At 30.6% G+C, this 22,900-nt stretch overlaps 1 protein-coding gene across 1 annotated transcript; it reads left to right on the forward strand.

The window, feature by feature from the left end:
• Positions 1–957: 957 nt before the first annotated feature.
• On the forward strand, positions 958–6,607 carry LOC134714184 (ceramide kinase-like). The gene is made up of 8 exons (XM_063575425.1): positions 958–1,095; positions 1,370–1,540; positions 1,830–1,952; positions 2,490–2,553; positions 2,876–3,243; positions 3,556–3,762; positions 3,971–4,155; positions 4,563–6,607. Exons 1-8 carry the CDS (start codon positions 1,011–1,013, stop codon positions 4,761–4,763), a joined length of 1,404 nt encoding a protein of 467 aa, XP_063431495.1. The 5' UTR covers positions 958–1,010; the 3' UTR covers positions 4,764–6,607.
• The last annotated feature ends 16,293 nt before the right edge of the window (positions 6,608–22,900 follow it).

The raw sequence follows: 22,900 nt of genomic DNA on the forward strand, positions 1-22,900 counted from the left end.
CCCGCACCCGTAGGCGACCTTTAGCTGGCCCCTTAAAGAATTTATAGTAGTACAGTGATGATGAACGTCATACTAAACTCCGAACTAAACACAAGAAACTAATATTAAAAATCATACAAGACTAACAAAGGCCAGAGGCTCCTGACTTTGGAAAGGGGCAAAATTGCGGCGGGGTTAATCATGTTTATGAGATCTCAACCCTCCCCCTATACCTCTAGCCAATGTAGAAAAGTAAACGCATAACAATACGCACATTAAAATTCAGTTCAAGAGAAGTCCGAGTCCGAAATCAGAAGATGTGTAACAAAAGAAAATAAACAAAATGACAATAATACATAAATAACAACAGACTACTAGCAGTTAACTGACATGCAAGCTCCAGACCTCAATTAAATTGATTGAAATATTATGTCTTCATCATATGAATATCAGGCACAATCCCTCCCGTTAGGGGTTTAGTATCATACTATCATAAAATATATTAGAAGAACAAAGCCCGAGTCATGCCTACAACTGTTTTTTTTTTTAAATAAATGGGTTTAGTTGTTTCAGAAATAAAAGTAAATTTAGATTTTAATGTTGAAATGCGTAGAAAATAATCTTTAATAATTTGCATTACCATAGTATCAAAGATAAAATGAAAAGTAGTCGTGCAAAGTTTACCACTTCAGCTCATACCAATCTCATCAACAATTTCCATTCATAATTATGGAATTATTACAGTTGTTACAATAAACAGATCGATATTTAAATTTTTAAATCGCCAATCAAAAGAAGATAAAGCAGCTTTTGGGGATGTACCTACCGTAAGTCACGTGGTCAATATTTTCCGGTTATCACTCCTGTTATGTCGTAGTAGGCCGTCTACCAAGGTCAGATTTTCCAGTATTCTATTAATAAAATCGTGGTTTTCACCTGTTTACGTAGTTGACATACTATATAAGAGAAGACGACTATACAACAATCATTTAATAAATTTAACTTTGTTAAAACACATACAAAAATACAAAATGCTTTACTTAAACGACAACCGTGTCAATGTGAGCTTGGAAGGAGATGTGATGACTGTTGCAAGTGAAGAAAACAATTTACTTGGTACGAAACAAAGTTTATCAATTACTGATTTTATTTCAACGAAGTAATGCGCAAGTGTATAATCTTTTAATAACTTTTGTATTGTACACTGTTACACAAGTTGTATCCATTTAATTGAATTCGTGTTTCTTTTTCTGAATTTTAACAGAAATTACATATCATAATACGGGTATACTAGATAAATACACATAGTTAATTATAAACTGTGTGTTTTGCATCTTTCCTTCGTTTGCAGAAACAGTTGAAGTAACGAATTTTTTACTTTTATTTGCAGCGTCTATTGAGATACGTTATCTGTTAAAATCTGTGTTGGAACGGACAAATAATACTATGCATTATGTGATACAGAAGAAAAATATGAATCTTAAAGTGAAAACTTTGGTTCTTCACGGAGATGAAGAGGATGCACAAATATTGCACAGTGAAATAGAACATATTTTAAAAGGTATTTATTTGAAAACGGTTTTATCGAAGTAAAAAAAATAAAAATGTTTTGTTATATGTATTCAATTCAGTTGAACAGTATACTTGTAAAATGTTAATTATTATAAGGATGTAAACATATTTAAGTCGTCTGTTCTGACGAAAGAAATATCATATCAAAATTGATATGCATGGATTATACAGTTTATAAATAAATATGGCAATAGACACTCGCTCATATTTGATCATTTCGTATGAACTCATTCTGGATCAGGTTTCAAATGTCTTATCATTCCATTCTTTCATTTAAGATCGACCAAGGAGGCTTCTAGTTATCATCAACCCAAATAGTGGCAAGAAGAAAGGAATGAAAATATACCAAAAAGTTACAGCTCCTTTATTTCAACTCTGTGGCGTGAAAGCGGATGTCATTGGTAAGTCGATTTATATCTTATTTGTTCTGTAAATTATTTGATCGTTTTCTTTTCTGAATATAAAATTGATTTTGAATTAGTTGAGTTAAATTCCCGCTTAGAAAGTAGGGATACAGTTTTTTCTCAAGAACTTAACATCAAGACTTTCGAAAACTTTTAATGAAGCTTTGCTAGGATGTTATACAGTGTGGTGCATTTTCTCTCGCACCACTGTTCTACTTCTTGTTAACTGAATACTCATAGATTAAAAAATATCAATATTTTAAACCCAGGGTGTATTATAAAGCAAAGTTCACAGATCAATTTCTTTCCATTGTTTGAAAAAGACATACATTTAACATTAAAGCTTGCTGTATGATTTGTAAAAAAGTAAGGTTCAGTTAAACTGAAAAAAGAAAAAAAAGGATTAGAATAACTACTTTTAAAGACAGAGATCGTACAGATTTTAAGTTTGAAATTGACTAAAACAATTTTACATGGGGTGTGGGTGAAAAACAATCAATTGTTACTACAGTGTTTATTTATTTTTTATTACAGTAACTAGAAAACAGAAAGAGCCTACGGATATCCTGAAGAACTACAATCTGTCGAATATTGACGGGTACGTTTGAGTACTTTTTAACATCCCATTGATAAAAGCTTATGTTTATTCACGATAACAATTTTTATTTTCGATTTAAAATAAAGTTTTGGATAAATAAGATAAAACTTAAAAACACCTCTAAAACAAATTAAAAAAAGACGTAATCCAATGTAAAATAAGTCAACCAGATAGTCCAGATAGTAATGTAATTAATTTGTTTATTAAATTGTACACAACATTTATTCAGCAAAGCATTAATAATATATGTATGACAAACTTTTCATTGTTGCTTGTGGCAAATACACTTGTAATTTATGTTTACGTCATTTTTTAATTACAGTATAGTAACAGTAGGTGGTGATGGTTTATACTGTGAGTGTATGAACGGACTAATTACACGGGTTCAACGAGACAACAATGTCAATGTAAATTGTCACAATACTGATATTGTGTCAGCATCACTCCCAATAGGTATCATTCCAGCAGGCTCTGGTAACGTGATTGTTCAATATCTCCATGGGACTAAATGTGCCAGCACTGCTGTTCTCCATATCTTACTTGGTGGCAACGTCGAGTCCAACGTTTGTAGTGTTCACGAAGGAGGCAAACTTTTGTCATATTCGGCACTGATACTTGGATTTGGACTGTTTGGTGATATGATGCACGATTGTGAGAAGTTTCGATGGATGGGACCGTTAAGATATAATGGTACGTACAATCTTTTGAGAATTGAAATACTGATTGATTCAGTTGAGGAATATATGACAATAGAAATGTTTCCTGTCTTAAAGTATAATTAAAAAAATCTTCTTTTTCTTTTTTTTTTTTTTTTTTTTAAGTTCTAGAGAATGGTTTATCAAAATAGATAGCCAAACATATACACATTCGTATTTGTATATCACAATATTAGTATTCAGCTATTAAGCTATCAAATTCTCGCAAATAAAAATATGTTATTATACAGTTTCACTTTATCAACGATTTACAAATTTTGTAAAATATGTATAATCTTTTCAATAGTTGTCCCTGTGGCTTCGATGTTAAAAAGAAGGGAAATTGATGTGGAGATAGAATATTATTCAGCTAACAAAGAAAAAGCAACAAAACGAATTAAAGGATTGGGAAAACAAATATCCCTTCCCAATGGCTTCATGATACCTTCATGTAAATCAAAAATACAACGGACTAAATCCACACCAGGTGTACTCGACATTACAGATTTCCAAGGTATGTCATTAAAACTACATTATTTACCATATAATTGATTCATTAAATGAAAAGTATTCTTAATATCAAACTTAAATAAAAGTTTAAACAATCATTTAACTACAGGGTTTTCTTAATGTTGCTCTTTAAAAACAAGTCATGGAAAATTAAGAAAAAAATCAATACAGGCATTTTCAAATTATTTAATAAATACTTGATTATTTTCCAGAGTGTGAAAAAGAAGAAGGACGTGTGTATGCAGTAGATACACATGCCGTTATGATGAAAGAAAAATCAGGAAGAATGACTCCAAGTTTTGGTCAAGATTCACTTATGGTGTACACCACACATAAATGTACATTGTCAGACCATCTGTCACAGCTAACCAAAGTGAAAAACGAACTACCCGATTGTGTAAGTACTATATAAAAAGCTGTCAATTTTAACACTATTCATAATTATTTCGTATTAATAAAACTACTTTTAAAAGAAAAATGTGTAATCCTAACCAACAATCAGTTATCAAGTGGCTATGTATATGATTTATTGAATTGGAGATCAACAGTCCTGAAAAAATATTATTAGTAAAAAAAAATAAAAAAAAATATTATGATATTGAATAAACAACAAAAAACTTAATAAGAAATAAGCAGCACTATATAAAATGATACATTTTGTCCGGTATGATGACATTATACTTGCAAACCAATTTTCATTAAGAATCAAAGTATCTTTCATATATTAATATATAAATTATCATTATAATGATTTATATATATCAAGTCGAAAAACGATTAATTAATCCTAACTTAATTTTTCAGTATGATTACAAATTTGTGAGCAAACACGAAGTTTCTAGTTATAAAGTCCGATTGCTGAATGCTACAGTTTCTGAAAATACGAAAACCCTCCAAAAAGATTTCTACTTGAACTGCGATGGTGAAGTCATTAGATTAACAGAGCCTGAGTTTGATGTAAAGCTACACAGGAAAGCAGTGAAGATCTTTGGAAAGGCTTCCTGATGAACATCATTGGAACATTAAATAAACAAATGCCACAAAAGCATTGTGAAATATGTTAAATTCCGCTGTGTACCTCCAGAAGAGACAGTGTGCGAAAGCCTCGATCGAAAGAAATGTGTATGTCAATGAGGGTATTCTTCAGAGACAATACCGAATCGAAATGTTATAGAGCCGAGTGTAAATCGACTCGGAGGAAAGAACACTTTGAAAGTAGTGATCAGTAGTGCTTGCTAAACCATGTACGACTATACGTTGATAGGTAATGAACACTATGAGAGTAGTTATAGCTTGTTAAACTATGTAGAACGATAGCTATTGAACAGACGAGAATCGTGAAATATCGATACATAGTAATGATAAACACATATGACCACGTGGTCATAATCTAACTGTAACTGTAACTGCTATGCAGCTTGTTCTAGTTTGTAAAAATGAAACATAAATGTTTTAGTAGTAGCAATTATGCTGTTTCACATGTATCTACTATGTAGCCTGTAGAATTTAAATAAAAATCAGTACAAAATCTGTGTTTCTTTATATTATATCAGACTATTCTAAATCAAAACACAAAATAAAAAGAACTCTATGTTTATTGAAATAAATCTCAAGATGAACAATTATTAACTGTAATTAAAAATATTTGAACTATTGCAAGATCAATGGGAAAATAAAGACATTTTTCTCTTTTGCAGAGTCACTGTTTTTGCCTAAGATGTTTCGTTATATCTAATAGAAAAGCATAGGATACGTGAAGCCATTTTACATAACATAAAATCAATATATTCTAGAAAAAGATGTTGCTATTTTTCATTGCGCAGTTTTCCTCTATCTTTGATAGAAATTCAAGTAATTAATTCGAACCAATGCAAAATCACTTGGCCAAACAAAATCTCACAATAACAAGAAGGTCGCTGCCCGAACAACAAACTAGTTTTAAATTCAGTTGCGTAAAATAAAATCAAATCTTGTTCACTTGAAACCAATATATAGCTTTAATATTATTTATTACTTAATAAATCTCAAAATAGGTTTACAAATGATACTTAATAAAAGAAAAGCTTATACTGGCATGATTCATTAGACCATTTTATGTCTGTCACTAAAAGGACGAAATTGAAAGTGTATCATATAGCAATTAAAATAGGACATTTATCGTTTATCCTTCTATTATAAAGAAGTTACAATAAATCGTTAAATGATTTCAAGTGTAAATTCTCTTCCATTTGACATTAAAAAGATACTATCTTCTCAACAAAGTGCTGGACAATACACGTTTGTATTACCCTAACAGACTAGTATGTCCATGAATCATATTGAAATGTATAATAAAAGACTAGTCTAACTTCCGCATTATCTCTTGACAACATTATGAAATATTAAGTGGTTGATGACAAACGAAGTTTCTTAACACTATAAGGAGGTTAAAAAATGACATTCCAGAGTATCTTAAAACTAAGGATGATAAAATATTCACTTGTGAATTCATACAAATAAACTTTACATAATTATCTCTAATGTAATTGAGAATACTTTTGAAATTTCTTGATTTTAAGATTTGTGAAGTCACTTTGTAAAGGAGGGGAGACTCATTTGTTCGTGTGTTAGATATTTTAAACCACATCGAAAAATTTATCTTTTTGATTACGGGATATGATAAGAATTATCATACGTACATATTTTGATTATCACATATATTTGTTTTTACAGCAAACTGTTTACACCTTAATTGTAACTAGTAATCGTATTTTTTAATACCATCCTCAGTTAAATTTACTTACAGTTACATATGTATTAGATGTTCCTTTACTATGTTATACCTACTTTATCCATCGAAACATATTTTCCCATTGTATAAATAAGTAATAAAATTGAGAATGGAAATCTTCTTTTTTAATAATGTGTCAGAGAATACAACCCGACCATAGAACAAAACAACAGCAGAAGGTTTCCAACAGGGTTTCAATGTAGCGAGAAATTCCCGCACCCGGAGGCGTCCTTCAATTGACCCCATCACAAATATATACTAGCTCAGTGATAATGAACGCCATTCTAATTTTTAAATTGTACACAAGAAACTAAAATTAAACGAATACAAGACTAACAAAGGACAGAGGCTCTGGACTTGAGACAGGCGTAAAAATGCGGCGGGGTTAATAAAATTGAGAATGGAAATTGGGAATGTATCAAAGAACCAACAACCCGACCATAGAAAAAACATCAGCGGAAGGTTACCAACAGGTCTCCAATGTAACGAGGAATTCCCGCACCCGGAGGTGTCCTTCAGCTGGCCCATAAACAAATATATACTAGTTCAGTGATAATGAACGCCATACTAATTACCAAATTGTACACAAGAAACTAAAATTGAAATAATACAAGACTAACAAAGACCAGAGGCTCCTGACTTGGGACAGGCGCAAACATGTTTATAAGATCTTTACTTTCCCCATACCTCTAGCCAATATAGAAAGTAAACGCATTAATAATACGCACATTTAAAATTCAGTTCAAGAGAAGTCCGAGTCTGAAGTCAGAAGATGTAACCAAAGAAGTTTGTTTTACATACTTTAACGTATTATAAAGTTTGGGATGAGAGTCTCGGGGAGCTGTGTGAAGGTTGAACAACAGTTGTCTGTGCTGAAGCTGTTCAGTTGTCAAAGTGTGCAGTTATAAGATCACATCTCATTATATCTAAACAAACAAAACAAACAAATATTTATTTTACCAATCACTGTGCCTAAAATTAGCTGAGTAATTACATAATTTGCATAGTTACAAGATATACATTAGAATTAAGAAAGGTTATTGAAAGAACATAATAACATGATAAATTTTACCATATTTTGAATCCTCAATGCTCTTCAACTTTGTAATAGTTTGGCTTTATAAATATTTTGATATGATCGTCACTGATGAGTCTTATGTAGACGGAACGCGCGTCTGGCGTACTAAATTATAATACTGGTACATTTGATAACGAATTACCAATAAAAGGTGAAGTTTAATATTGAAAAAAAAACATATTTAAACCACTACTAGTATTTTCAACACAAGGACATTCCTGTTCCAAAGTAAGAAATATTACAGTTGCTTTCCATTTGTTTGGTGTACTTGAGCTTTTGTTTTGCGATTAATAAAGGACTATAGCCGTTTAGAATTTTGAAGATTTGAAGATCGGGTTTTTTGGTATTTTACTTACCACGTATATTTCTGTCTTAGTTTTCTTCTCTGACATTTTATCCAAATTTTTAGGCAATACATTGAAGTTATTCGTGCATCATTCACTACCAAGTAATCTAACGACTACATTGTTGAGTCCCTTGTGTTGGCTAAATACTATTTTTTATGTATTTTACAATTGGATTGTCGAATGACAACCGTTTGTAAATAGATTCCTGACTGCTGTTATTCTGTAATGTGTTGTTATTACTCTGGAGCTGTATCCTACAGAACGAAAACGAACATTAGTTAAGAATTTGCAAACTAGTACTTAATGCAACCTTGACTTTATAGTTAAATTACAACGAAAACGCTGTTCTTTTTGTTTTTGTTTTTTTTCATATTCATGTAGGCTATTTTTACAGTCAAATATCAGATATCCTTTGATTTGCATACTTACAATATATTTTGGTGAAATCTGATTTTTTTATAAGTTGTTTTAGCATGTTATGGTAAATTGCTAAATATATGCACAGCCCACTGACGTAGTATAATCGATTTAAACAAACGTGATTTAATTGCATCAGACGTGCGTTTCGTCTTTAAAAAACTCACCAGTGACGCTCTAATCAAAAAGATTTAAAAACCCTAAATGCAGTTGAAGAGCACTTAAGACCAAATATTCCCAAAAGTTTTGAAAATTACAGCTGAGGTATTCTTCTCCCGAGGTAAAAAAACCCTTGTATTTCAAAATGATCAAAGTTTGGTAAACAGTTAATTGATGATATCAATGATAATTCATGCCAACACTGAAGTGCTGACTATTGGGCTAGTGACACACGCGGGGAATAAAAACTACAACACCAGAGGCATCGAGTCAGTGGTTGTCAAATAAAATTTTCATAGCTAACATGTTTTAATTTTTGTATTTGCACCAGACTTTAGTTAACCTGATGTAAGGTTACCATATAAATAGGACACAACAAGTACCACAAAATGATAAAATTGGTATGTAACCTTAATATTATCTTTTTCACTACTAATGCGTCAATTTATATCAGATGAACATAGCATTTACGATGCATTGTAAAGTTTTGAGTTCTGTGTGTGAATCTTAACGGTGTGTTGTATATTTGGGCGCCAAAAATATTATCATGATGATAAAGACTTTACAAATGGAAACAATGCATGCGAATATGAGTAAAAGATGTTTTCCAACTAATAATCTTTATTTATAAAAAAATAACCGATTAATCAATTTAAAAGTTTTTAAATGATTGCCCTCGTCAATGAATCTCGCTACTGTTGATCCAATTGAATCATTAATATCGGTTTTGTAGAATAACTGGCACTGACTAAAATTTCAGTATGCATTCGGAATATACAACGACATAACTAGCATAGTAAGCTTGGAATGAAATGACACTAGCAGATTAAAAATGTATATTTGAATGAATACGATTACGATGTTTTCTATTTCGATAGATGCTTGTTAATTACAAGCATAATAAGAAAGTAAGAGAAGTGGTATTATTAACCATGCCAATTCGCCAAAGAAAAAAGAACAATTACTGCAGGTTATCATCTGGTTTGTAACAATGATCAAAACCAATACTTTTTACCCATTTTAAACGGGTATGGAGATTTTCGACTACTTAGTTCTCTTGCAGTCCTACATTAGCAGAATCGTAACGAACACGTTTTATATTACATGTAAACAGGTCTTACAGTTCGGGGAATAATAAGGAAATGTTTACCATATCTCAGTCAAGGCTGAACATATGTTTAAAAATATTCAAAGGAAATTATTTCTGTTTTTATTAAACAAATATTCACATAATAGAAGGAAAGATTAAATCATATCAATTGGTAAATAATGACTTCAGAAGGTATCAAAATGTGGTTTATTACTTTTGATAACCTATGTATAACCCTTGTTCAGAACTTTAAAAAATATTGCACGTAGGGTTGAAGTATTTAGTCAAAAACATTCTAGATTATACATAATAGCTCCCACTTCTGGGAAAAAAGGAAATATTGGCATGAATAGAATCTTTATAAATTTGGTGCGTCAAAAATCTGGATTTTAAAAATCATAAAAGTTTAAATCAAAAACTTGAATGCCGACGATATAAGTATTGAATAAACTCATCACAAAAACCAGGATGGAAACTATACGTTTGCGCCAAAACAATATTCAAAATCATCTAACTTTCCCTGAAATAGTTAAAACTTTCTCTTAAATTTCACCTATCAACGCAAAATTGTGGCAGTAGACTGACTACTTGGTAACTTACAGATGACTATCAGCCCATCAGCAACACCTACCCACTTTATTAAAAAAAATATAACGTTCGAACTGCTTTTTATATTATTTTTATCTGGAATGTTCAAACCGAAATTCAAATAACCGTTAACATTATTCTTATGTCGTTGCTGAAAATTTATTGTACCATCATGGTTTTGACGTTAGGTTGATCAGATAAGATTAAAAGCTTTCGGCTTAAAAAGTCGAATGAGCCGCAAATATCATTAGAATATATAAATTGTCATGTTAAAGGTGAATCTAAAAATGAAATCAAAATATGCAAAAATGCAGCTCATGAATTATACTATATTACCCAAAAATTAAACGAAAATGTAACAACAGCGAAGTATAGTGTCAAAGTATTTAATATAATATCAACTTATCAAGTGTGCACACTTTTTATTAAGTTTTGCGTTTGATTAAAGCTTCAATATACATATACATTTTTACACCTTGCGCAAATATTCAATGTTTGTTTTAGTGATGTGTCTTGTGTTATTGACTTCCATTTTTATTTCCTTTCTGTTGTATGGTTTAATTCAAAGTGAAGCAGTTAGCTATCACATTGTCATCATTTTGAACATGACAATTATGAATGTCTTGTACTTGTACTTTCGGGTCTTTTCTTTGGCGGTAGGGCCTACGATGGTAAGTTAATATTACGGTTTTTCTCCTTTGGTCTGTGGTAGCTACTTTAAGATTGGGCAATAAAACCAATACGGAGAATCCATGTTTATATGATAAAAAGTAAGTAAAAGAGAAGAGCAGAACCTTAAACACAAGATAGATTCAATAAGATTTAATACAAGATCTATGGTTCACTAAAACAATTTTTTTATGGTAAATAAACGATGTAAACATTATATAAGGGTTAAAACAATGTAAACAATATTGACATGATATCGTGTTAAGATTGTAGATATCGCGATGTCGACAATATTGAATAAACATCCTGCACTCGACATGAATGAAAAAAACAGTCTGGCAGTAAAATGGAAATTAATAGGGATAAACTTATGGAGAAGAAAAAATCTGACTAACTATAAAATACGAAAATAAAATATCCTATTACAGTTAAGTTTAATTTTGACTATATGTTATTATTTTTAGAATGTTTTTTAGACAAACAGAAAAACAATAGTACACATGACACAACATAGAAAACTAAAGAATAAACAACACGAACCCCACCAAAAACTAGGGGTGATCTCAGGTGCTCCGGAAGGGTAAGCAGATCCTGCTCCACATGCGGCACCCGTCGTGTTGCTTATGTGATTACAAATCCGGTAAATAGTCTAATTCGGTAGGTCAAATTCATGAAATGGAAGGGGATTGTAGTTACGACGTTAGGAACATATCCGATATCATTTGTGAAACGGTTATTCCATAACGGTCAACCAACTCGTGATGGCGTCCGTAAAATTTACGAAGGGATGATTTCAACTTCACCATTTGGAACTCTTGGTTTAATAGCTTCCTTGTGAGCAGTAACCCTCTATCAAGAAAATCATGATAGGAAATGCAAGCACGGGAATATCGTATCAATTGGGAGATATATACCCCGTATGCAGGTGCTGCTGGAATGTTGCTACTTAGAAATGGAAAGTTCACAATTGGAAAGCTGAAATACAATATTGCCTTTATTCTAATGATAGCGGTATATCTTTAATTAAAAAAATCTAAAGAATACTAAACTATCAACACAGATATATAATAATAACAAAAAACATTTACCAAAAAATATTACTGAGAGAAATAAATAAAAAAAAAGTATACAAAATGGTCATTACTGACGAAAGTGGATAACAAATATTACATACTATCATTTATTCGACAACAGAAATCTAGTTTTATAGAAAATTTGTTTGAATTAAAGAAAGCGGAAGATTAAGTTAAGTCTGTTTCATATGCTGACTTGCATCTAGAAATTGACAGTAAATGTACAACTTAACCTTAGAACAAGATCATTATTTTAAAATGCATAATACCGTATATTTTTATTTTTAAATTCAAATAATCATTCAAATCGAGACGAATATCAAAGAGTGCTTTAAATGTTCGTTTAAAAAGTCCCCCATAAAATAACAAAAGTAAAGCGAAAGAAACGGCTGTTATTATATGATACTGAACAAATTGAAAAGATATTATTTGAATTGCGAAGAAAGCCTATATAGAACGGTATAAATATGTTGACGTCTAAAAAAATAAAAATAACAACTACATCGAGACAAGTTTTTTTAAATAATTGTTGATTGTATTGTGGATAGAGACTATAAGTAAACTTGACCTGTATTACTTAGCCTATGATGTATGTCAGACGATACTTACATTTTGTATATTCACTTATATGATCTTCCTAGGGGATTATACAATATGTTATGACAATTAAGGATATGTTAGGGAAGTTTTTTAACCAGATGTATTTCCCAATATCCGATTGCTCATTATCATTTAAACCCATTAACATTGCACTGTTCCTTTCCATGACAATGTTGTGCAGCACATTTTTGTTTGATAGCATTATAAAAATTATTTAATTTTGCAATTAATTTTAAAAGCGTGTCTTCATGAATATAAATATTCTGCAATTTTTAATAAAGACTCGTGTACTCTCATATATATATAATCATTATTCGAGGTGCAGTCTAAATTTTCCATCAATAACCTTATTCAGTTTTAATTTTTAACATTTTCCTTAGAATTCATCAACTATTGGTCATTGTACTTGACATAAACATTAGTTCTCTCATTAGTTCAATTAAATGATTTCTGGATACATCACGAAATTGATGTGATGGATATTTTTTTTCAAATAAAAATTTAAAAAAGGAGATGTGGTAGGATTGCCAATGAGACAACTATCCACCAATGAATTAAGATGACGTATATAAAAGAAATATTATTTTGAAGTGCACATGAAAATTTTTAATCATATCACGAAATCAAAAACAAAAATAAATAAACATTTTCAAATGTAGAAAATGCAGAATTACTCTCCACTTTCCATGTAAAGTATAATTGCATGACATCAAACTTTTATCGTTGGAAAATAAAACTTTTAATTATCAAAATGCTAAATCGAGTTTAAACCGCATTCATACATCGGTTGAGAAAAACACAAATTCGGGTTACAACTAAAATTGAGGGATATACATCAAATATAAGAGGAGACTTACGAAACAACAGAAACACAACATTAAGATGTAACACACACAGAAACGATCTATGCTATAACAATATCCATTTTCCTTAACAGACTCATTCTTCGTTTTTCATTTATACGTTGAGAAACTTGTAACTTTTTAAATTTCCAATTTTAGATGGTTTAGACATATATGCTTTTCACCGATTTATTGTAATACATTATTTCATATCTAAATGCCTACAGATATTTTATCAATTTATTCATTAAAAGTTAAACCAGGCGAAACATGCCCTTATCAATCATATAATACATTTTTATATTTTTCAACATTTTACGTATGAATAAATAAATAAGTTAGGTTACGAGGACTTTTAATGGAACATGTTTTGAATTAACGCCATTCAAGTTTACGATCAATATGTTGTATCGGACAATGACCTTATGTTAACCTGTATTTACCTTCTATCTGATCAATGTCACTCTGCTCATACTTTTAAGACACGTTTTAAGATTATTAGGGCAGTAAAAAATGTTTAAATCGTATCATGTGGCGGTAAACAGTTGTCCAGTTGTCTCATTTGAATCAACTTACGGACAAATTTTTGACCGACTGTATGGTTTTTACTCATTATTGGAGGTCGTGCGATGGCTTAAAATTGCTTGCATCCACTTCATTTAACTGTTGAATTGTTTACATTATTCATATCGTGGTCTTTTATAGCCGACTTTACGGCATGGGTTTTTATCATCCTTGAAAGTCGTACTGTTGCCTATACATAGGGTATGATTGCTTACATTCGCCTTATTTAAACTCTGTTGGATAGTTTTAGTTGTCCCATTTGTAATCATTATCTCTAAAATTAAAAAAAATGATTAAATAATAGTACGCTATAAATTTTAAAAAAGGATATGATATTCTAAGAGAAGACATCAAAAGATTAATGAAGGATAAAACAAACTTAAATCAAATGGTTTTGGGGGTAGGGGAAGGGGAGTTCACATTTCTATATTTCTTGTTTATCCAAAATCAATTTTACATATATCCATATTGGTCAATCAATTTCTCCCAAATTAGTTTAAGAAGCGAGAGAGGGAGGGGTGTCAGTGAAAAGTTTTATTTATCTGGCATTGTACTTTGTATTTGTCTCACATAATATGTTAATTAGGTTTTAAGGTTTCAGCTGATATCGGTTGAGTGCAATTACGTATAATGTGGCCAAAGGGGAGCTAAAAATTGAATGTCGACAAGAGAAGCCATAAAAATGGACGTCAATAAGATAGGCCGTCAATTTAAGGATATTTTTTGTGACGTCAGATTTGGACGTCGATTTAAGGAATGGATATATAATAAGGAGATATCTTATGTTTGCGAATGTGACAACAATCCACCTGAGTCCTAAAAATGAAGGTTTAAGCAACTATATGTCACCGTCCTTCAACAATCATACATAATAGTCATATTAACAAGAACCGACTTAAAAGATTATTGTCAAAAAAGAAACTCTGATTCTCACGGGACGATAATGTGTTAACTGACAAACATTTTACAGCAGGTGTCAGGTCAATAAGTTAGAGGAATAGGGTTGCAAAAGGGGAGAAAAGAAAGCAATTATGATATATAGTCACGCAAGCATACAATTCAAACCAAAAGTACTCAGTTAATCGGTCAATATGTAAACAAGAAAAATTATGTAATATAATAGAATATTTTACTGTCTGACAGTGAAGTTTTGCACTCAAGAAACAATCGAAAGTTCTATCATAATTTTACGAAGAAGCTTTCTTGTGAGTCTTATCTAATCCCATTGCTTTTAACATTTTTGGAATTATATTTCTGTTTTCCTTACATTCTCTCCCAGCAGTAACTAAAAAAAACAAGTGCATCTATACCTAAAAGAAAGAATGGTTGTAAAAAATGTATGCATAAATACAAGAAAAGAAGTGTTATCGTTCCTAAATACGAACTTAACTTAAACACATCATTTATTTTTTTAAATTACTAAAAGATATTTGCTATTTAGGTAAATAAACGCCAACAAGGAATATTATAAACAATTACAACTGTGCAGCTCGAGCCCCACACAATATTTATTGAATAGTTTTACACGATACGAATTAAATGGATGAGATTTGAATATCAAAGATTTGATTGTAAATAAGGTACAAGTCTTTGTTAACAGTCATCATATAGCCTTATAAATGAACCACCACGGTCAGTCATCATAAAACCTTCAACGATGATCCCTCTCGGCCAGTCAATTCAAAGACGAAACTTAACGGCTAGTAATCTGACAGCCTTTCCGCAATACAAACCAAACATAAAAACAACGTTCAAACGATAACAGAAGAAGACATAGAACAATTAAGATTGAGCACAACAACTAAAATGATTGTCAGAATGACAACAAAGCAATACACAAAATACGGTTAAAAGACAATCAAAGCAATACACAAAAAACGGCTAAAAGACAAACAAAGCACAACACAAAAAACGGCTAAAAGACAAACAAAGCACAACACAAAAAACGGCTAAAAGACAAACAAAGCACAGCACAAAAAACGGCTAAAAGACAAACAAAGCACTACACAAAAAACGGCTAAAAGACAAACAAAGCACTACACAAAAACGGCTAAAAGACAAACAAAGCACTACACAAAAACGGCTAAAAGACAAGAAAACATGAACCCTACCAAAAGACAAAAAAAAAACACTTCACAGAAAACGTAAAGATTTAACAACACGAACCCCACCAATAAACCAAAAAACAAAAAACTACACTGAAAACTCAACATTGAGCAAAGCGAACTTCACCGACAAACCTGAAATAACAAATTCAGAAATATGGAAAACACAAACCCCACCAAAATGGGAGTGAATTAATTTACACGAAATTTAGTAAGAGAGCAAGCATCCATCATAAACACATTAGGTTTTACATTTCCATATTTATGTAATGAAATTATATTCATTTTAATTCATAAATGATATTTTAGAATGCAAAACACTTGCATTTGTATCTACGAAAATTATTATAGAAATTTGTTTATGTGAAAAGTAGAGTATAGCAACTGACTGTAAATTCAATAGAATAATTTGTTTTCACAAGTTTTAAAAATCTTAAATGAACATGTTATTAGATCAGTTATCAAATAAACAAATCTAGACTACAACAGTTTGTTTTGTTACTACATTTAGTTCAAAAGGAGGAGGTATAGTTAAGTTACATTATATAATCTGGACAAAGACGTTATAACACGTAGTGGGTAATTTACAGACAAATGTTGTTTTTCAAATGCTGTTATACAAAATTTAAAGTTGACAAGATGGAAAAATCTTTTTTTTAGATCTAGGCCACCAAACTTTTACCAAACTGCATCTATCAGGCTATTAATAACGTTTTTAAAGACGACAGTTATTTGTTAAAGATAATTGAACGCTTTAACTAGGAATAAATTGCGAGAGTGTTGGCCAACACTATTCTTGTTAATTAAAATATTTTACATGTCTTATAGTATTTTGTTGAAAGTTGTTATCGTTAATTAAAGTGCAAATATTAATGGTTTATTCAGGACGGTATTTCAACATATCACTTATTTAAACAATATGGTCATGACATAGCAAATATTATGTCCGTAATGATTGATATTCTTATTGACTAATTAACAAAGCATTGTTTCACTAGATAATCCCATTGAAGACCAAATGTGATAACAGTATTGACCTGGAAATAAAGTTACAGTATTGACGGCACACAGCAAGACCTGGAAATAAGGTTAAGTAGATCATTAACCACATCTTATACCAAAACTATTTTATATGGTAAAAAATCGTATACAATTATGTATTTCAACGTAACAAGTAGCTTAAGATGGTTGCCAGAGAATTAGAAAAGTCCCATACACTCCTTTCTGCATAACAACTATACTTCTAGCTGTAATTACCTGTTATGTTACATGTATTACTGCATAAATTTTCTACTTTACATACAATACATGTACACTTTTTGTTTTGTATATTTGCATTTGTTATTTGAGCTTATCTTTAAATCAATGTATATTGTGACCCTCCACTGTTATAACAATGATCAAGATATTTTTTTTCATACAATTTTAAATATTTCATACAAGCAATTTTACGCCTGTACCAAGTCAGGAGCCTCTGGCCTTTGTTAGTCTTGTATGATTTTTTGATTTTAGTTTCTTGTGTATAATTCGGAGTTTAGTATGACGTCCATTATCACGGTACTAGTATGCATATTTTTTAGGGGCCAGATGAAGGACACCTACGGTTGCGGGAATTCTCGATACATTGAAGACCCATTGGTGGCCTTCTGCTGTTGTCTGCTCTATGGTCGGGTGGTTGTCGCTTTGACACATTCACCATTTCCTTTCTCAATTTTTCTAGTAATAACCTAAAATGATATAAAAAAAATAGAGTTCAGCTGCAAATATAAGCAAATATTACATAAAATAAAAGTAATATTTACAGGGCAAAATCCCCAACCAACATTCAATCTACAGTTTCAGTTCTTCGACTTTTTTATCCTGCAATAATTAAAATTTCTGTGTTTTTGTATAATAGGGAAGACCACATAAATTGTTAAACTAAAAATCATTATCTATACCATTAATCATCACATTACTATGAACAACCTGTTGTTGAATATTGACAAATGTTCAAAAACTAAAATTACAAAATAACGAACTCTTAGGAAATTTCAAATCTGAAAGTCTCTTTTTAAATTGCAAAATCTAAAGCTCAAACACAGGATTATTACGAAATAATGGTCGATAATACTTGATAATAAACGTAAAGCGTACTCTATTTTTGCGTCCTGAATTCATTTTTCTTGGAACAGGCTTTTTTTGGTATTTTTTTACAGTCGCAAAAAAATCATTATGTGAACAAAACAAACAGTCATAAAAGGTAAACATGTCAAAAATGTGTGTACGGCAGTCAGCATAGTTTTTAAATCTGAATCACCATAAAAAATAACAAATATTCCAATAAAGAAAAACAAACGGGCATATTCAAAAAGCACATTAGCAAAAAGACAACAATTAGATGCGACTAATGTTTCAATCTTACAAATCCATTATTTAGAGATAAATCATTTTAAAATATACTGATGTAAGGTGAAATATACAGATAAAATCAGCCACAGATTGGTGTTCATTAACATTTGAATCCACTTTCCTCCAAACGAGAATAAAATTAACACAAGGTTCGCATTTTCACTATGACTTTTGTCACTTGGTTCCAATGTTAGAAAAACAAACACTTCTCAAAGTTAGGACTATGAGTTTTTCTATTAACGATTTGACATGCGTTTAACTTAAGTCTTACTTTTGACATTGTTGTTACGTTAAATGCCGAATATTAGTGTGACCTTTTTGAAATATAGTTATAATATTTGTTTTAATATTCTAATACGGGAAGACTTTAACAGGGTCTATACCTTCAAAATATTCTACTATATTTGCTACAGTAATGTTTAGTATCAACTGTGCCTGATGACGCTAATACTAAAACGTATTTAAGCACAGAAATCTATGTTGCATAGAAAAAAATGGCTTAATGTTAAAAATTACTAGAAACAATATGCTTCTATTTGACAGTGTCTATTATATCTTATTCTATTCATCAATGTACATTTGTGAATGAACTCAATATATCCCCATACAGTACAACAAATTTAACGCGTGATGATTTCTTCCATTAAGATAACAGATAACAGACAACTTACTGCATTTAGTCATTCATTAAATCGAAAAATCACCTAACATATCTATATACGTGTTGGATTATCAATAGAAAGCTAGCTTTAAATGATTATAATTTCCCAGTGACTGCAGTTTCTCACAATCGAAAAGAATATATATAAATACTATCATAACCTTGTGTACGCAAGTTACATTTTACCCGTTGCCTACCTACAATTGTTCTATGGGGAGGAGGTAGGGGAGGCTCATTGACAATTTTGTATCAACCATGTATTTTATAAAAACGCTGACACATTAAAAGGAGCAGTAAATATTTTTTAAGGTACATACACAATAAACAGGTTAATTGTGTCAAGGTAGAGATAAGTGAAGATTCATCGTGTAAAAAATACTTCGTTCACCGTTTGTTATCAAGTTACATTTGTTACATTTTATTCACCTGTTCACTACTCGATATTCTTATACGGAGGTTCATTGACACTTTCATATTAATCGTATATAGTAAATTTGACCTAAAAATGGTAAAAGTAAAGTAGTATACTAATATAAAAAAACTGAAAAAATACACAGGTTCAGTTTGTTAAAGCAGTGATATGTGATGATTTGTGGTATACACAATCATTTGTATTGAAAGTATCTATTGTTTATTAGATAACTACACACATATATGTGGTTTACACAAACAAACATGTGGTTTATTACAGATGAGAGTTGAAAACGATGTAATTTCCTTTAAATTCCAATTGAATTATAATATACCAATTATTTGAGTATTTGGTTGCGTCTGTTGTCTACCACATGTACCAAGAAAACTATTAATGCCACTTTTCTTCAACGGTTAGGAAACCGGGTATATTGTTACAACTTCTCTCATACATTGAACAGATATATTATAAAAATATTTGAGGTTTTATATTGTAGTTTATAGGTTTGTATAGATTTTTTGTATACCTTACATGAATCATCATTAAAAGAGAACATAAGTTAACAAAGGGGGTATACAACTGATTGATTGAAAACAAAATGATAATTCCATGGAAAAATAAAGAAAACGACGCAAAGACTAACAACAGTACACATCAAACACCATACAAATTTACACCCTGAACAGCAAGAACACCAACAAAACCAAAAAGTGATATCAAGTGCTCCAATTTAAATCACTTGCTGTAAAATGCTGAACATTGTTGAATGATCGTTGTGTCTATTCTTTAAATAAATGAAAACAACAAAAAATACAGAAATTTAAGGAATCTGCAAAACGAGAAATCCTTAATCAAATAACAACATAAAAAAACAAGCGAATGGCAAACTGTCATATATTCTAGACTTTGCACTTTGGTAATTTAGTGGATTAAACCTGCTAGCTAAAACTCTAACTTATATGATAGTTGCATGTAAGGAAAGTAATTCTAACACGTACTCTGTGAAAAAACAAATCCGGCTCACAAACTTAAACTGAGGGCAACACATCAACTAATAGGAAAACAACGAAACAACAGAAACTTCTATTTTCCTGACTTGGTACAGGACATTTTAAGAAAAATGTGGTTTAAAATATATGACCTAGCAGATTTTTTTTTTTATCATAAGTCATTTTCAATTGATATTTCCATAGAAACAAAACACTGATTACAAAAAATGGTTAATATTCACACAAAATATTGCTTTACGAAAGATGAATTAAACATTGCTTTTAAATCCTGTTATTTCTTTTGATGTTTTAAATAAACGTATGCGTTATTTTATTGACTACGAATAACATGCCTCCGATGTCTTGAATTATTTCAGCGGATTTGGTACTTCAAATAACTTGACATAAATGGTATTTTTAAAGGACACTTTTAAATCGGAAAAGATGGGTTTACGTCGTCTTCCTGTTTAACTAGGATTGTTTCAGTATCACTAAAATTAAAATAAATAAATCGTCTGAAACAAATCAAATTCTTTAATGCTAACAAAGGAACTGTCGAGCTAGGATAGACAGAACATATGATATAAGAAAAATTAAGAAAAAAGCCAACAATTCAAGCAAACACAACAATTGAAAGATAAGCTACACGAACATTAATTAGGATACTTTTTATCAATATGTTTCTATTTCGTACAAAATGTTTTTTTCCAAGCATACGGGTCGTTAATTATGGTGAACTCGATTTATTATATGTGCAACTGGATTTACTTATTTCATATTTATGTATTATTTTTACCCCAGTCCTAATGTGTCTGGATAAACAATGTTTCCCGAAATGAATCATTACAAAACTGTATAACTTTGACCATTGGTTAGTGTATGGTCGTTATTGTTTATCTATATACCAATATCTTATTGATAAATGTAAAATGTACTTCATTTTTGGTTTTTGATTTACTGTCAATACTCAGACGTAATTTGTATATTGAAAAATTAAAAAAAAATGTGCAAATGTCTGATTCTTTGTCCTGTTGGACCTTAGTTTGTGTCCTTTTTAATTTACCATACCTTGAACGTATGGATTTTCAAATATTTTAACATTTAACATCACTTAGGTGACGTTTACTGTCGAAATTTTCATATAATTTGACAGACATCAATATTTGGTTTTATATTTTTAATGAAATTACAGTCGTTTGTAATTTTTTATTGATCAATTATCTGAAAAATTTAAAACGTATGTTACCGTTAGTTATTTTAGGAACCTTAAGATACAGTCAATATATTTTAAATCATGTTAATTTATTTTTAGTGAATATAAATGGCTTCATTACGTTAGTCTAATCTGATGTATATATCTCTCCAATAGTAAGGAGTATTCCAGTGGTTTTAAACAGTAAACTACATTCATGTCGAAAAAGATATGACGTTGCCTTCCTGCTTGATTTAGATACATGTATCATTGTATTGATCATTAACAAACAAATAAATAAATAATATACTGTAGTATACTGGTGTTAAATTGTCGTAAATTGATTAAGAGAAACACATCCGGGTTACACACTAAATTATATATGACACTCGTCGTAGCGAGTAAAATAAAGCTAATAATGCATGAAAACTCGATAAAATACAACTACAAAGAGAACACAGGACCAGTCAACAAAGTCAATCAAAAATAAACAAAAATCCGCTTTAAGTATTCACAAAACAAAATCATGTTAAGGGCGATTGCAGAGAAAACGCACCATACGAAAAGACATGCTTCATAATGCTCTTAATTTTATGATTTGTAGTTCGGAGTGGTGATATTAACTTATATTGAGCATGGCTAACCGCACATAATATAGAAATCATATATAGGATGAAGGCATTCTTCTCAAACAGTATACTCGTTGTGAAAAGTAACACAAGCTGCTAATCGATGTAATTTGATTTAACCTTTACGATGGCTTATTTTGTATAAAAAATATATAAAATAATCATCTTTTTCATTAATAGTACGGATTGTAAGTTTGATTTAATTTCATGTTTTGATTTTCTTTTGTCAAGTACCAGAATATCCTAACCTAATGTATGTAACCTGCGGAAAAATTACATTCTTTGGTAATAGAGACGAAAGATACCAAAGGTACATTCAAACTCAAAAGTCGAAAGTAAACTGACAACGCCATTGATTATAAAACAAAGACAAGTAGATAAGCATCAGTACACAAAATACAACAATGACAACTGAGCACAACGAAACACACGGCTTGGGGCGATATCATTACAAAATCGCTCATTGTATTAATTATATATTAATTATTATAAAGTTGTTCATATCATGAGCATACTAGGATTAACATCAACAGTAACAATTGTTTTGCACAAGATATTACTTTCGA

The sequence above is a fragment of the Mytilus trossulus genome, chromosome 1 (genome assembly GCF_036588685.1).
Source record: "Mytilus trossulus isolate FHL-02 chromosome 1, PNRI_Mtr1.1.1.hap1, whole genome shotgun sequence".
NCBI classification, from domain to species: domain Eukaryota; kingdom Metazoa; phylum Mollusca; class Bivalvia; order Mytilida; family Mytilidae; genus Mytilus; species Mytilus trossulus.

What these genes read in the sequence shown, in the direction of transcription:
- LOC134714184 (XM_063575425.1), top strand. Translation starts at nt 1,011, where the DNA reads ATGCTTTACTTAAACGACAACCGTGTCAATGTGAGCTTGGAAGGAGAT. An exon ending in GGGACCGTTAAGATATAATG is followed by an intron (nt 3,244 to 3,555) that starts GTACGTACAATC and finishes TCTTTTCAATAG; the next exon opens with TTGTCCCTGTGGCTTCGATG. An exon ending in AAAACGAACTACCCGATTGT is followed by an intron (nt 4,156 to 4,562) that starts GTAAGTACTATA and finishes TTAATTTTTCAG; the next exon opens with TATGATTACAAATTTGTGAG.